The sequence below is a fragment of the Echiichthys vipera genome, assembly GCF_963691815.1.
Source record: "Echiichthys vipera genome assembly, chromosome: 4".
Lineage (NCBI taxonomy): Eukaryota > Metazoa > Chordata > Actinopteri > Perciformes > Trachinidae > Echiichthys > Echiichthys vipera.
In genome coordinates, this window is record NC_139829.1 from 8162251 (window position 1) to 8176455 (window position 14205).

Sequence of the window (14205 nt, forward strand, 5' to 3'; positions counted from 1 at the left end):
TGGTGGTACTGAGATGTGCTCACATGCTAAATATGAGCGTGGCACCATGAAACTGCACTTATGACGGGACAGTAACGCACATAAAATATATGCTAAGTTATCATGTGAAACACATTAACATTTATCTCAAGACACTACTAAACCTAAATACAGCCACGGTCAACAAACAGTACAGTAAAGCTGGGCAATATGATGTAAAATTAACCTAACGTGAGGATCAGAACGTAAAGCGTCGTCCAAATGACATAATTATGGTTGTGATAAAGTTCGGCTGCTGCGTTTTCAACATTGCAACAGAAAGGGAAAAAATATACGGTATACATTTTATGTTCTTTTGAGGATATATATATATATATATATATATATATATATATATATATATATATATATATATATATATATATATCTTCCTTCTTCTATAATCTTCTTCCATAGTGCCTAGAAATACTTTATCTCAGTATATTATCTGCTCATGTGAAATCATGGGTTGTGTAATCCAGTTGATGTTAATCACATTGAGCTGTGAAGTTTGATTTTAAAACTCAAACTTCAATGAGAAGTTTGAGTTAATGAGCTTCTTCTTGTCAGTTTAGATAATGTAATTATACGCTATAGAGCTAAGATTCAGATATCATTAAATTTAAGTGTTGGCCACTATACCTGATTAGGATTATTATAAAATGGTTTTACACAAAGTCCTGTTGCTTTGGGCACTTGTTCGTTGTATGCATGACAAATTCAAACGTAGTTAGGATGCCATGCGCAGTGTTCAAAGTTTAAGTTTTCTTCTGTGTTTTTGCAGAGAACAGTACAGACGTCATTGGAGATCCTTTAGAAGGTACTTCAGTCTGGTACTGGAACAGCACTGATCTGGTAAGTTCATGTTTTTATTGCTGTTCCCTGAGGATATACAGTATTTCAATCATCTTTGACACTCTTCTATCGATTTATATTTTATGTGATATGCCCCCACTTGTCGTTTTTTACTTAAAAGTAGCAATGCTACAGTGGAAAACTAAAAGTCATGTATCCGTCACAGCTTTGGTGGGACACTCATTTGCAGGAATTATTTCTTAATAAACACGTTGCTCTTAATTTTTACTTTGAGGGGTCCAACAAACAAATATTATAAACTACAGAAGGATTTTCTGGTTTACATTAAAGAGAACATCCAGCTGCTGATTTAGAAACCCCCACATCAGACATTTCAATGAATTGATTTCATTGTGATTTTGTGAGGTGTTTGTTTATCAAGGTATTTCATAACTATCTTAATGCATATTTGTTTGTTTTATTTCTCTTTTGTTTCATTTATGCTAAACTTACTTTAGTGGTCATCGTAATTTCTATTTTTTAAAAACAATAAAAACCACAATGCTCTTTGTTTCCTCTGTGCAGCCAATGAACGCCACGTGGTCGTCGCTCTCAAAGACGGAGTGCTTAAGGTACAAGGGAGAGCTGGTGGGGAAGAACTGCGAGTTTGTCCCAGACATCACCCTCATGTCCTTCATCCTGTTCTTTGGCACTTACACCTGCTCCATGTGTCTGAAGAAGTTCAAGACCAGCCCGTTCTTCCCCACCACTGTGAGTCAGACAGAGAGTTAATCCAGTCCAACTTCTGTCATCTGTCAAGCACATGATGAAGTCGGTGTCTGGCAGGTCACAGAGAACAACTTGGTCAAGTGTTTGTGTTCACTTTCACCTAGGTGAGGAAGCTCATCAGTGACTTCGCCATCATCCTGGCCATCCTCATCTTCTGTGGAGTCGACATGCTCGTGGGAGTCGAAACTCCTAAACTCATCGTGCCAACTGAATTCAAGGTGAGTCCATCCCTCCGTTCTAGGCACTCGTGCAGGATCAACACGATTAAAGAGCGTTTTGTTATGTTGAAATTACCAAGATCAAGACACTGAACCCCAAAGTGCTCTGCATGGAGAACTTTTAAGGCACTTTGGACATAAAAATCTGCCAAATTAATGTCATGTAAATCAATCTAAGGGGTTTGGAAAATACTCATCAGAAATGTAAAGTGATTGATAGTTTATGAGCTAACAAACGTGAGTCCACAAATGCCACTTGTGTAATTGACAGACGTCTGTCTTCCTCCCTCACAGCCAACAAGTCCTAAACGCGGCTGGTTTGTGCCCCCGTTCGGAGGAAACCCCTGGTGGGTTTACCTTGCGTCGGCTCTCCCTGCCCTGCTGGTCACCATACTTGTATTCATGGACCAACAGATTACCGCTGTGATCGTCAACAGGAAGGAGCACAAGCTGAAGGTAAAGAAGAAACCTTACTGACATTAAATGATGTAAGAGGTGGCTGTTGTAAGAGTTACAATGAAATGTTGCTTATTAGTGATATTTGATGTCCACCACTACGGCAACTCATTGGAATGTTTCTCAAATGTGGTAGCTGCTGGCTCACTTAGTCATACTTGTATCAAAGGATAAGGGAACAGAAAGAGCATAGTTGTGTGTGTATATAACAAGATATACTTTAAAATCATACTTGTGATGTACAACGTCTCTGTGTGTTTCCAGAGCTGAACATGCTGCATGTCCAGATAAAGAACTTCTGCATCACACGAGGGAAAGAAATGTATTTGTCCTGTGTTTTAAAGCCCTAAACAGATCAATTGTAATTCCTGTCACAATGCTTAAAGTCCCAATAAGATGTCTGAATTCTTCATAAACACTTATAATAATAGATGCTCTTCTGCGCTGCTCTGTTGCCGTGAAAATCACCGCTATCTCGATACCATTACTGTTTGCCATGGTGTATCGATTTGATCCACGTTTGACCTTTTCCAGCTCCTGGGATTGTGTGAGCTTGAATCGACCTGGAACTGATTTGTTTGATTCATTCAGGTCAGGTTTTGGACTTTAAGCCAAGCTTTTCTTGTCGTGCTTTATAGAACTGGCCCGAGGTTGATGTACTGTATGTGAGTTAGGCAGCGGAGGGTTTGGAGTTGTCTTACTACAGATGAGAGGATTTGCATCGCAACAATTGGCTGTTTTCAGAACTGCTAATGCTTTTCCAACATAACTTACATAATAAACTGCTGTGAAATGTTAAATCTGCATTATGTGCTTGAATTAGAAAATCAACAAGCAGAAAAAGGTTTTATTACAGCAAAAGTCTTTTTCTTTCGTCTCGTCTAACTTGATTTATGTCAAGTGAGGATTTTCATGCGCTTCCCAAAACATGCTGCAGTTTGTACAGGACACTGGCTGCCTTCACACTGCAGTTAAATATTGTTGTCATTCTTCTCATGGGAGTGAGAGATGTTTCATGGCAGTGACTGAAACACAGTTTCAGGCTCAAAAGCAACCACTTTAACAATTCAGACAGCCACTGCTGAAGTTGAGCAATTAGTTCTTTGATTTCGGCCGCATGACGCGTCACTTTAAAGATAACTTTGTGGCAGAAGATAACTAAAGTGCTCCTCTACTATTGTATTAATCAGCATGTCTGCAGCCGAGCGTGCACATACATGACCTTTGACCTTATGTTTATTATCTGTACCAGAAAGGGGCAGGTTACCATCTGGATCTGTTCTGGGTGGCCGTTCTCCTGATTATATGCTCCTTCATGGGTCTGCCGTGGTACGTGGCTGCCACCGTCATCTCCATCGCTCACCTTGACAGTCTGAAGATGGAAACTGAAACGTCGGCTCCTGGAGAGCAACCCAAGTTCCTGGGTGTGAGGTAAGACTGGTACAATATGTTAGAGGGTTTATTAATAGTTAAAAGGAATATTGCAGCTTCACATGAGGATGAAAATCTAAGAGAAGAAGGAGTCAGATTCATAATAAACTAAGTTTTAACCTGTCGCTGTAGCACCATCTGTTGGTGACATGCCAACAGATTTTACAGGGGAAGTTGTGTTCATTTGTCATCTAAGCTGGTTGCAATTATGACAATTTCTATTTAACAAACAATGCTAACAGAAAGCAGAATAGCATATCAAAAACTCAAATGGATAACCTTTGGGACCAAATATTTCATGCACCAATTTATATGAAGATAAAGGTCTTAGGGGGTTTGCTGAAATGTGTTTGGTTGACTGTCTTTTGCACAAATGTGTGGTATATACTGAAAGATTAACTTTGAATCAAAGCAATTGTTTAAAACTTTAATTTTTAGAAAAGTGATTGACCGAATAATCGGGCTGATTAATGCCATTTTGAGATCATCGGATGCATGCGCTCATGAGGTCGATCAACAAAAATGTAGACAAAAGCCCTCAACCAGTCAAAGTAGCTTACAGGGCTCGAAAAACTATTGTATGTGCGTCCAATCGAGTGAAACATTGATCAGATTTGTCTGTTGAGATGGTCTTGAAGCCTTTTACGTAATGTTTGAAAATGACATTTGTCACTTTTTCAAAACTATATTGTAAGTTATTGCCCACAACTGAACACAGACTAAACACAAACAATGCACAGTAACAGCCATAAATAAATGTTCATTTATGTTCTGCAGTTTTGTGTCATTTGTCATTAAATTGTTATATGTTATCTGATGCAAAACAACCAAACATGATATCAGCATCGTACTACTGTACGTATATCTCTAAATATCGGCATCAGTCATTGAAAACCCATAGGTGTCTGAACATGAACTGCTCTATAAATGTTCAAGTTGTTGCACTGTCTGCAGCAAATCACTCAAATATGTGGGCCAAAAACATGAAAGAACTCTTGTCGGAGTCAAATACTGTATGTTTATTAACGGCTCTCATGTCGACCTCTTGCATTAATCGTTTGTTTTAACTACCGTATTTTCCGTACTATAACGCGCACCACATTATAAGGCGCACCTTCAATGAATGGCTTATTTTTAAACTTTTTTTCATATATAAGGCGCACCGCATTATATGGCGCATAGAATAGACGCTACAGTCGAGGCTGGGGTTGTTTCCCCGTGTTCTACTGCGTGACTAATCGCCTTGAGTTTAAACTCAGCTTCGTAAGCTCTTAATAGGAGCCATTTTGGGGTCTTTACACAAACACACAAATGGAAATGAAACGGCACGCTTCATTCATCTTCATTCATCTTCAACCGCTTATCCAACTGGTCGGGGTCGCGGGGGGGCTGGAGCCGATCCCAGCTGACATCGGGCGTGAGGCGGGGTACACCCTGGACAGGACGCCAGTCTATCGCAGGGCACATAGAGACGAACAGCTTCACGCAGTCGTATATCTCAACATGCACCGCGCGTTACTTCTTCTACGGGGGAAAATAGAGTCGGCGGCTGCTTACTGTAGTTGCGAGACCTGTTGTGGCTCAATATTGGTCCATATATAAGGCGCACCGGATTATAAGGCGCACGGTCGGCTTTTGAAAAATTTGAAGGTTTTTAGGTGCGCCTTATAGTGCGGAAAATACGGTATATTTTAGCTAAAAAGTCCTAAGATAACTACTCTCTTGTTTTCATCTATTTTACTTTTTAAAGAAAAATTCACTCTGCAGTCCATAGTTGACGCCATGTACTCAACTCAAAAGGTTTTTCGTTTTGTGTTGATCAAGAGCTGGTAAAGACACTTTGTGATTTTCTTCCTGTTTTTGTGTCTGTTTGGTGACGCCCTGCAGAACCTCCTGATGTGTCAGCTGTGAGCTGAACTAACAAACTCTTGTAGCATCTACACCAACTTTGAACTTCCGTCAAATGTTTGGTTGTCTTTGTTTTGGCTTAAACTGAGTGAGATTTGGAAAATGATTGATATCATCAAGTAATCAACACCATATTAAGGCTTTTGTTACTTTGTTATAGTAGGAAAGTTAGTCTAAAAATGTCCAGATCTTGAAATTATACAAACAAACATTCAAGTTTGGTTTTTGTTATGATAACAGTATTTTTCTTTTCTTTTTGCAGAGAGCAACGGGTCACTGGTGTGTGTGTGTTCATCCTGACAGGACTGTCTGTATTTATGTCTCCTATTTTAAAGGTAATTAATCAGACTGTTCCTTTTTGCTTTCAAAATGACTGTGGCAGATGTTGGAATTGAAAACCAAAACAATGAATGTTGCTAGACTCTTTGATAGAACTGCTAACTTAACGTTTGCCATTTAGGGATGACACAAGAAACAGAATAGTTTTTTTTAACAAAAAAACGCAGGTGACAAAGGGTTCTAAAAACATGTTAACATTTTTGTTTTTTTAATACCAAGGTTTTTAGTAAGAAACAGGCCCTTTCATCCCATTCTGTAGTCTTTACAAGTTAGGTTATATTAAGATAATAGTGCATCATATGTGCTAAAATAAGTAATTATTTGATTGATTTGTGTTTTCCCTTGACATTAACCTTAAATATTCTGTTTTATTCTCTCTGTTTGACCCAGTTTATTCCCATGCCTGTGCTGTATGGAGTCTTCCTTTACATGGGGGTTGCCTCTCTCAACGGAGTGCAGGTAACTGTTACTAATTTTATTTTAGGAGAAGAATATATGTAATATAGAGTGTAGAGCAAATTAAACCAACATACCCAAAATTTCCCCACCTGACACGTTAAGGAGCCCTTATCAATATCCATGCGTGCAATTCATGCCGTCTTGTACCTTTTGTCCCTTTCTATCTGCAGTTTATGGATCGTCTCAAGCTGCTTCTGATGCCAGCGAAGCATCAGCCCGACCTGGTTTACCTGCGACACGTTCCCCTCAGGAAGGTCCACCTCTTCACCTTCATCCAGATCCTTTGCTTGGCTCTGCTCTGGATCCTCAAGTCCACCGTGGCCGCCATTGTATTCCCTATCATGGTAAGACACGTTTGTATTTAGAGTCGACCAATATTAATATTTGAAATACCTGTATTTATACAGAGTGTAAAAATGGAGCTCAACAGTCAGCTTTGACATGATCTGACTAAATTATGACAAAACTAATGATAAACTTCATTTACTTATTAGAGGATTGTTTATGGGTGAGAAACAAGTGACAAGTGTGCACTTCAGGGTCACTCGTGCAGCGCCCAGGACTTTATTGTTCTTGTAGCTGTAGCATTTTTTTTGTAGTCATTGTTTTAAAGCAGAAAGCGACTGTTACAGAGTAATCTCTCAAACTGTAACCTGCATTGTTTCGTTGATTTCAAATCATACCAGTGTATAAATAGTATTATTTGTCATATGTGATGTAAAGATGTTCATTATTTGTGTTATTTAAGCTAGAAATATCAAAATAGTCTTAGTTCTAAAATGGTATTAGTGCAAATACAATTTTGCTTGTATTTAAAGGCAAATCATTTAAAAAAACAACGTTTAAAACCATCGTTTAAAACCAACAATCAGTTTGACATTGGCTCTTGGACCATTGAACATGCACAATGTATTTTATAATGTTTTGTATCAAAGTCTTAACTTTTTACTGAAATGTCAGCTCATATTAAAAAATTAAAGTTGCTTGCATATTTCCAGTTAACTAAAAAATAGACTGTACTGTATTTAAACTCTGGTAAATGTAACAGACTTCATAGACCAGACTTATTATTACAACAACAAATGACCTCCTAATCCACTCTAATCCTTTGGTCTCCTGCTTTTAGATCCTCGCTTTGGTGGCCGTCAGAAAAGCGATGGACTACATGTTCTCCCAGCACGATCTCAGCTTCCTGGACGATGTCATCCCCGAGAAGGACAAGAAGAAGAAAGAGGATGAGAAGAAAAAGAAAAAACGAGGCAGCATAGACAGCGACGCTGAAGATGTAAGGGGGTTTTTGAGTTTACAGTTTTAACAGGATACATCTGAATGCAGTGAGCGAGTGTCTGTGCAGAAACAAGCAGGTTCCTCATTAGTCTCCTGTTTGTTCATGACAGCCCGTTCCCAAGTCTGTCAACCTCACCAACAGCCTCCAGCCCTGCTCACCGTTCTCTCTTTCTTTCCAGCAGCATGTTTACCCTCTGGATGACTACCGTAGATATCCAGGTCCACAGATGCCATTCCTTCATTTTCACTTGGTGTAAATGAGTCAAGTTGAGACGGTTTTACGATACAGAATATGCTAGAATTCCCTTGTGCGATAGCTGTGGTTAAAAAACTCAAGTAAAGTCTCATTTTCACTGATCATTTATGTCAGTTTGTGTTTCTGGCCACTGGAATCCAGTTTGACGGATTCTCGGTAGAAGCAACAAGACACGAGCTTCTATCAGTTTGTTGTACTTGTTCTTTGACTGTCAGGGAGGACAAAACTGTTCTGCGAGTGTGCATTTCTAACATTTTAGTTTCAGATGTCTGTGTTGTTGATTACACACAGATTGGATCTTTGGGAGTGAGCTAGTCCACACTCTTGAAGATGCTGTTTTAGTGTTTGAGTTTTTAAGTTGTTTGGTCCACTCAGTTCCTAGTAACAGACACTCGACCTGATACTGGGGTCCAAATTGTATTTGGTCGAGGTGGGTTGAAAATGTTTTTTTTCTTTCTGTTCTGTTCTTTTGAGTTTAGTTTTTAATTGATTCGTTTCAGATCAGAAGAAGACCTCTAGCTGGATGTTTGGATGGGGATGTGACTTGCCGACATCTTTAGTCCAACAAATAACCATTTAAATTAATTGAGTTCTCAGGCATAGAGCTTACACATATACTCCTGGACAACTTTCCGGGCTGCTGCCACTGCGACCCGACCCCGGATAAGCGGTTGAAGATGAGTGAGTGAGTGAGTGAGAAGATGCTCCTGGAAGAAGCCATTTGATTCTTACAGTCGGACAGAAAGATTGATCAGATATCTTCTCTCCCAGTGCTTTGTTACATTGTGTCTTTTACCTTTGGAACCAGGAAAATATGAAATGGACCCAGAGAACGAAGATGCCCCCCCACCAGCTGTTTAAGTGCTTGGAAATGCAGGTCATCACAGGTTTAGTGATATGAATGTGTGTTGAGGTCCCGTCTCAGGATGTGTGTTTCCTATCTCCAACAGTCTGACTATCCTTACAATGAGAAAGTTCCCAGCATTAAAATCCCCATGGACATGATGGAGCAGGAGCCTTTCTTAGGTGATAAGACCTCTGACAGTGAGTAGACCCAAACTACCTGCAGCACCAGAGGGAAACACTTCTTCCTCTTGATCCTGACTGACTCCTGCTCTGCTTCCTCATTTCAGTGTCTCTGACGACTTCTTCTGTAACTGGGATTTGATATTTGTCTTTCACTAACATTTCTTCTTTGCCTTTCTCTTTTTTATACTTAACTCTGGCCTTTTGTTTCAAAGCATGCATGAAATTAACTCACTTTCTTCTCCGTGGATTGTGATGTTATTATTTTATTTGTCTTTTCCCTTTTAAATTCTTGTGTGCTTGACCTAACCCTTTTGTCTTACCTAAGTAGTTTAAGTAGGAGTAAACATTTACTACATAAAATCAACTCACTGGCTTCCCACTGCACACTATACTGAAAACATTAGTATTAAACAGACAAATTTACAATCCAAATAATCGTTAGCTGCAACCCTACTGAAATACAATGGTAATGGTGCATGCCTAAAACCTTTGCTATGAAGCAATGTACTAAATTTAGGAGGGTATTTCAAAAACTAAACATAGTCTTGACTTTAAGTAGATGATCTAATAGTCTTGGGTTTATCAACCCATCCAAACCCTTGTAGCAGCTGTTTTCACTGGTTCCTCCTCTCTGAAAGCAGCTGCCCTCGTGTTTGGTCTGACTCAAAACCTGCAGTGTCTATAGTAACATTTTTGTCAGAGGACCAAACATTATAGCTCAGCTTCATGCACACTTATGGCTGTTTTCTTCCACAGGAGATAAGTCCCCATCATTCCTTGAACGACACACATCGTGCTGAGCAGCTTCGCTACTACCAGGCCAACTGCTTGTCCAGGTAACAAAGCTAACAGGCTACATCAAATGCTAAAAGGGGAAGAAAACTAAATATAACTGGCACTGATGTTCTTTTTTGAAGTAATTATTTAATGACTGTGGCATCAAAGGTTGCAAAAGGTCATGAGGCAGGCTAACTAGCTAACTGATAATGCTACTCTGAACTTTAAAGGTCAGCTAAGCTAATTAACTTACGTATGGCTTTATTGCATCTTTTCAGTGGCTAGACGAGGCATCATATTACAACTCAGATGTCTCTACCAACTCCTGAGGGAAATATCTGTCTTTAGCAGCTAAATGCTATGACGACGTTATAGGGACAAGTAGAAAAAAAAAAAAATATGGACCCGGGGGAGGGGGTTAATATTGAAAAATGTCGCAGATTTATGAGAGTAAAGTGGCAAATCTACGAGAAAATAAAGTTGCAGATTTTCGAGATTAAAAAGTAGAAAATCTATGAGAAAAATTTTGCAGATTTACGATTTATTGCTTCAGGATCAACACAGATGCTGCTGCATGCTGTGCAGGCAACTATGTCGGCAGCAAACTCTGAAAAATACTGTGTTTTGATACTGCAGTGGATGAGAGACTGCATTGTGGCGTTTTGTTCATGAGTTTTGTGCATGTTTGTGCCAGTAGGTGGCGGTATCTTTCCAGGCCTGTGGTTTTGTCAGGTGGGTTCATAAGCACAGGCACACTGGGACACTTTAACGATACCATTATTTTTGATGGGCGATTTAAGCTGAGTGAGCCGCAGCACACACTGCATGTAGACAGAGCAGATTGAAACATCACTTTTCCACATGTTTATTCCTGTTGAAAAGAGTAGTATAAAAGAATAAAGTGTTGTTTTTTTCACAAACAAAGGAAGGTTTTATTTCACTTGAAGAACCAGGGACCGTTGCCAAGCAAGCGTTGCTAAGCATGCGTTGCTAAGCATGCGTTGCTAAGCATGCGTTGCTAAGCATGTGTTGCTAAGCATGCGTTGCTAAGTATTCAATACTTTATCAATACTCCTGTTCAACAGGCAGTTAAACAGGTCACAAAATCACCAAGCCATCCTGTGTGTGCAGCGGCTCACTTCACTATCAGAATTAATCACATGTCAAAAATAACAGTGGCGGTTTTTTTAAATTTTTATTGTACTTATAAAGTTATTATACAATACAGTCTCTCACCCACTGCTGCTGTTTTTCCACACATAGTACGCTGCCTGTATTTGTGTTTAAGTGTTTTTTTGAGGTTTCCACAAATCTTGAGCAAAGTGCTTTAAAGGAGCTGCAGGCTGAAACAAACCAGCACCTGTCTCTACCAAAGGTGGCTATAATAAAATAAGTACGGTAAAGTTTCATACATTTAACGTTAGAAGCGCCACCATGCAGTCTCTCATCCACTGACTGCCGTATTAAACATGTCGCCATCGGACCTTGTAGCTTTCTTTATTCTTTCTTATCTTCAAAACACAGTAGTTTTCTTTTTCTCTTTTTTATTTTTCGTTACGCCGTAAAATGCTCCACTCATGAACCCATGAAAAACTTTATCATTTTATAGTATGTCCAAAAAAAGGAGTCCTAGTATAGTATGTTAAAAAAGGAAAAAAAGTTATGTTAAAAAAGAATCCCAAAGCAAGTTCAGTCAAAAGCAAGTGGACTTGGTTATTTGTCTAGGAAGACGTTTCACCTCTCATCCAAGAGGCTTCATCAGTTCATGTACGCATATGACCAGGCTGGGACTGGTCCAACTATCTGGTGTGGAGATCCAGGTATTTAACCTCTCACAAGGCCGCTTGTGGGCAGAGCTTGTTGAATCTCCTCAAATTTAACCTCAAAGAAGAACTGTTCACAAAATGTCAAAGCTGACTGGGGTACTGAGCAGTTGGGGGTTTAGTGCCTTGCTTAACAGCACATGCTCACGGTCTACCTAGGGACTCGAACCGGCAGCCATACGGTTCCCAGCCGATTCACCTATGGACTTAGCTACTGCCGACCGACTGTCACTCTAACGACGGTCGTTGGCACTTGGAGCACTTGAACCTTAAATACCTGGATCTCCACACCAGTTAGTTGGACCAGTCCCAACCTGGTCCGATGCGTACATGAACTGATGAAGCCTCTTGGATGAGAGGTGAAACATCTTGCTAGAAAAAATAACAAGTCCAGTTGCTTTTGACTTAAATTTCATTGGGGATAACGATGAGCTGGACAAATGAGGACATTCACAGGCTTAAAGTTTGTTGGAAAAAAAAAAAGTCATAGTATAGTTTGTTAAAAAAAGTAAAAAGTCAAAGTCTAGTGTGTCCAAAAATCCCAAAAAGTTATGTCTTTGTGTCAGTGCTGACTTCATCATCAGATCAGGGTGAGACGATGTTGCGTGATGAATCAAATTGTGCTCCTCTGATTTGAGCTTTAGAGGAAACAATCAGTCAGAGGCAGAACAAGCCACGTTTTTTAGGGGAAATATTTAGAGCAATGATTATGATGCTCAAGAAGAGATTATGTTTCTCCATGATGAGCACTCTTACGGTACTGTATTACCCCATCTGCTCTACGATTGTTGTACCAGTGCTGATGAAAGAGGATTAGTGTTTGGGACAATGTGTGAAAAAGCAGCTGTGATCACTGCTCATCTCTGATGCCAATAAACATATATTAGTCTTCAGCTGATCAGAGACTTTGGCACAAGACATTTGATCTCACCACCAGGAGGACTCCTCTTTAGCATGTAAAGTTAAGAGTGTCCTCTTGAAAGCCTCATTTCAAGGCTGCTGAATTCTGAGTTTGGTCTGATGTTACTTTAAAGACGTGGTAAGGGCACGTGTCCATTAGAGTCAGTGACATCGAACAGGGCATGAATCTGGCAGTGATGACGTTGCGCTGCTGCCTCCACTCTAAAACTAATCTTGTCACCACTAAGACCGAAGCCAAATTGCTTTGAGCTGACCTCAGGAACCATAAAACCATGATCAGCGAGTCTATTTCTGCCTTGAGAGACTGAAAAACTGTTGTAATGCATCAACAATTATCTATGACTTTATACACTGCATGGCACAAAACAACACAGGGGCACAATTAGAATAACTAATGTTTCTGCATTAACACAAAGAAAGTCATCCTTTTCTCACTAAAGAGACTGAAACTAAAACTAATCAAAACGTTCATTGCGCAAAATTATGACACTAAGTTTGTCGCCGTTTGTCTCTGGACAAGAAATAGTCAAGTACATAACTTCTGTGTTTTTTACGCTTCAGTGTTTGTGCAGGATAACCAAACAAAATTAAATGAAATTATTTCTGCAGCTGTTTGACCTAAAGACACAAGAGTATGGTTCTCCTCTTATAAATCTCACCAAGAGAAAGAATAAGTGTATGTCACCACTACATCCCAGCAGTGTCCCAACGATGAAATCTTTTTGTGTTTCAGCCCTGAAATTAGTCCACTGAAGTCTGTGCCTCAGATTAGAATAGAGATGGACCCCGACGATGATAATTCCTTCTTCTGGAAGAGCAGAGGATCTGAAACGTCTCTGTAGAGCACCCAACCACCACCGGGAGCACAACTTTTATTTTCCTTTATAAACAATGTTCTTTATAACTCAGATCCTCTCCACGATTTCAACACTTTGTTCTGAGTATGAGTTACAGTATGTGACAAACACAACACTTTCTCTTTCCTAATAATGAAGTTTAAAACCGGTTCTTTCCTCGCAGCTCCACAGTAGAAACATTAATGTAACTCCTCTTCTATGCAGCTCTTCCCACATATCGACCCTAAATGCTGCAGCTCTCTGACCACGCATGAAAGCCCCCCCCCCCCCCCACACACACACACTCTCTTTTTATATAAATAATATATATAAATAGCATCTGTCTGAATTTTTTATATAAATTGATTTACTCTAATAACATTTTCCTGTGGCAGGAAAATTATGTTTTTTTTAAATAGCTCTACCTCTTGTTTTAGATTAAAGGCTTATTATGAACAAATGCAACATGTTGATTTTTGACGCAGCACGGGGTTTTGATAATTTCTCTGTCCTCTTGTAGAGTTGAAATGATTCAAGAGATTCACTGTATTATAGCTTGTGAAGGAAACGTGTGCAGATAGATTATTTGAAGTTAATTAACAGTTAATTAACAATGCATATTTGTATGTGCAGATGAGGTAAATATTTTTATGATCACTTTTTGATGCAGTTTTGATTGCTTCACCTTCTCTTTCTAATTTTCTGAATCTTTCTTTCACTTGTTCACTTCAAAACTTTTGTTACTCTTAAATTAAATAATTTCATTTTTTTTTCCGTTTTTTTATGATTATTTTGTCTGTAACTTTTCCTTATGTCGTTAATTTTGCGTTTTCTCTTTGTGGGTAGAAAAAAACAGTTCAGCG

The 14205-nt window shown here is 39.3% G+C and overlaps 1 protein-coding gene across 1 annotated transcript in view; it reads left to right on the top strand.

Annotated features, from left to right (window-relative positions):
• slc4a4a (solute carrier family 4 member 4a) overlaps positions 1–13568 on the top strand; it is a 64969-nt gene extending 51401 nt beyond the window's left edge. Inside the window, exons 15-25 of the mRNA XM_083912068.1 lie at positions 803–873; positions 1399–1584; positions 1707–1820; positions 2115–2276; positions 3529–3707; positions 5878–5950; positions 6345–6413; positions 6584–6757; positions 7540–7698; positions 9742–9821; positions 13240–13568. Coding sequence (XP_083768194.1) covers positions 803–873; positions 1399–1584; positions 1707–1820; positions 2115–2276; positions 3529–3707; positions 5878–5950; positions 6345–6413; positions 6584–6757; positions 7540–7698; positions 9742–9821; positions 13240–13348 — 1376 coding nt within the window. The 3' untranslated portion in view covers positions 13349–13568. The remainder of the gene's footprint in view (positions 1–802; positions 874–1398; positions 1585–1706; positions 1821–2114; positions 2277–3528; positions 3708–5877; positions 5951–6344; positions 6414–6583; positions 6758–7539; positions 7699–9741; positions 9822–13239) is intronic.
• Positions 13569–14205: the final 637 nt, after the last annotated feature.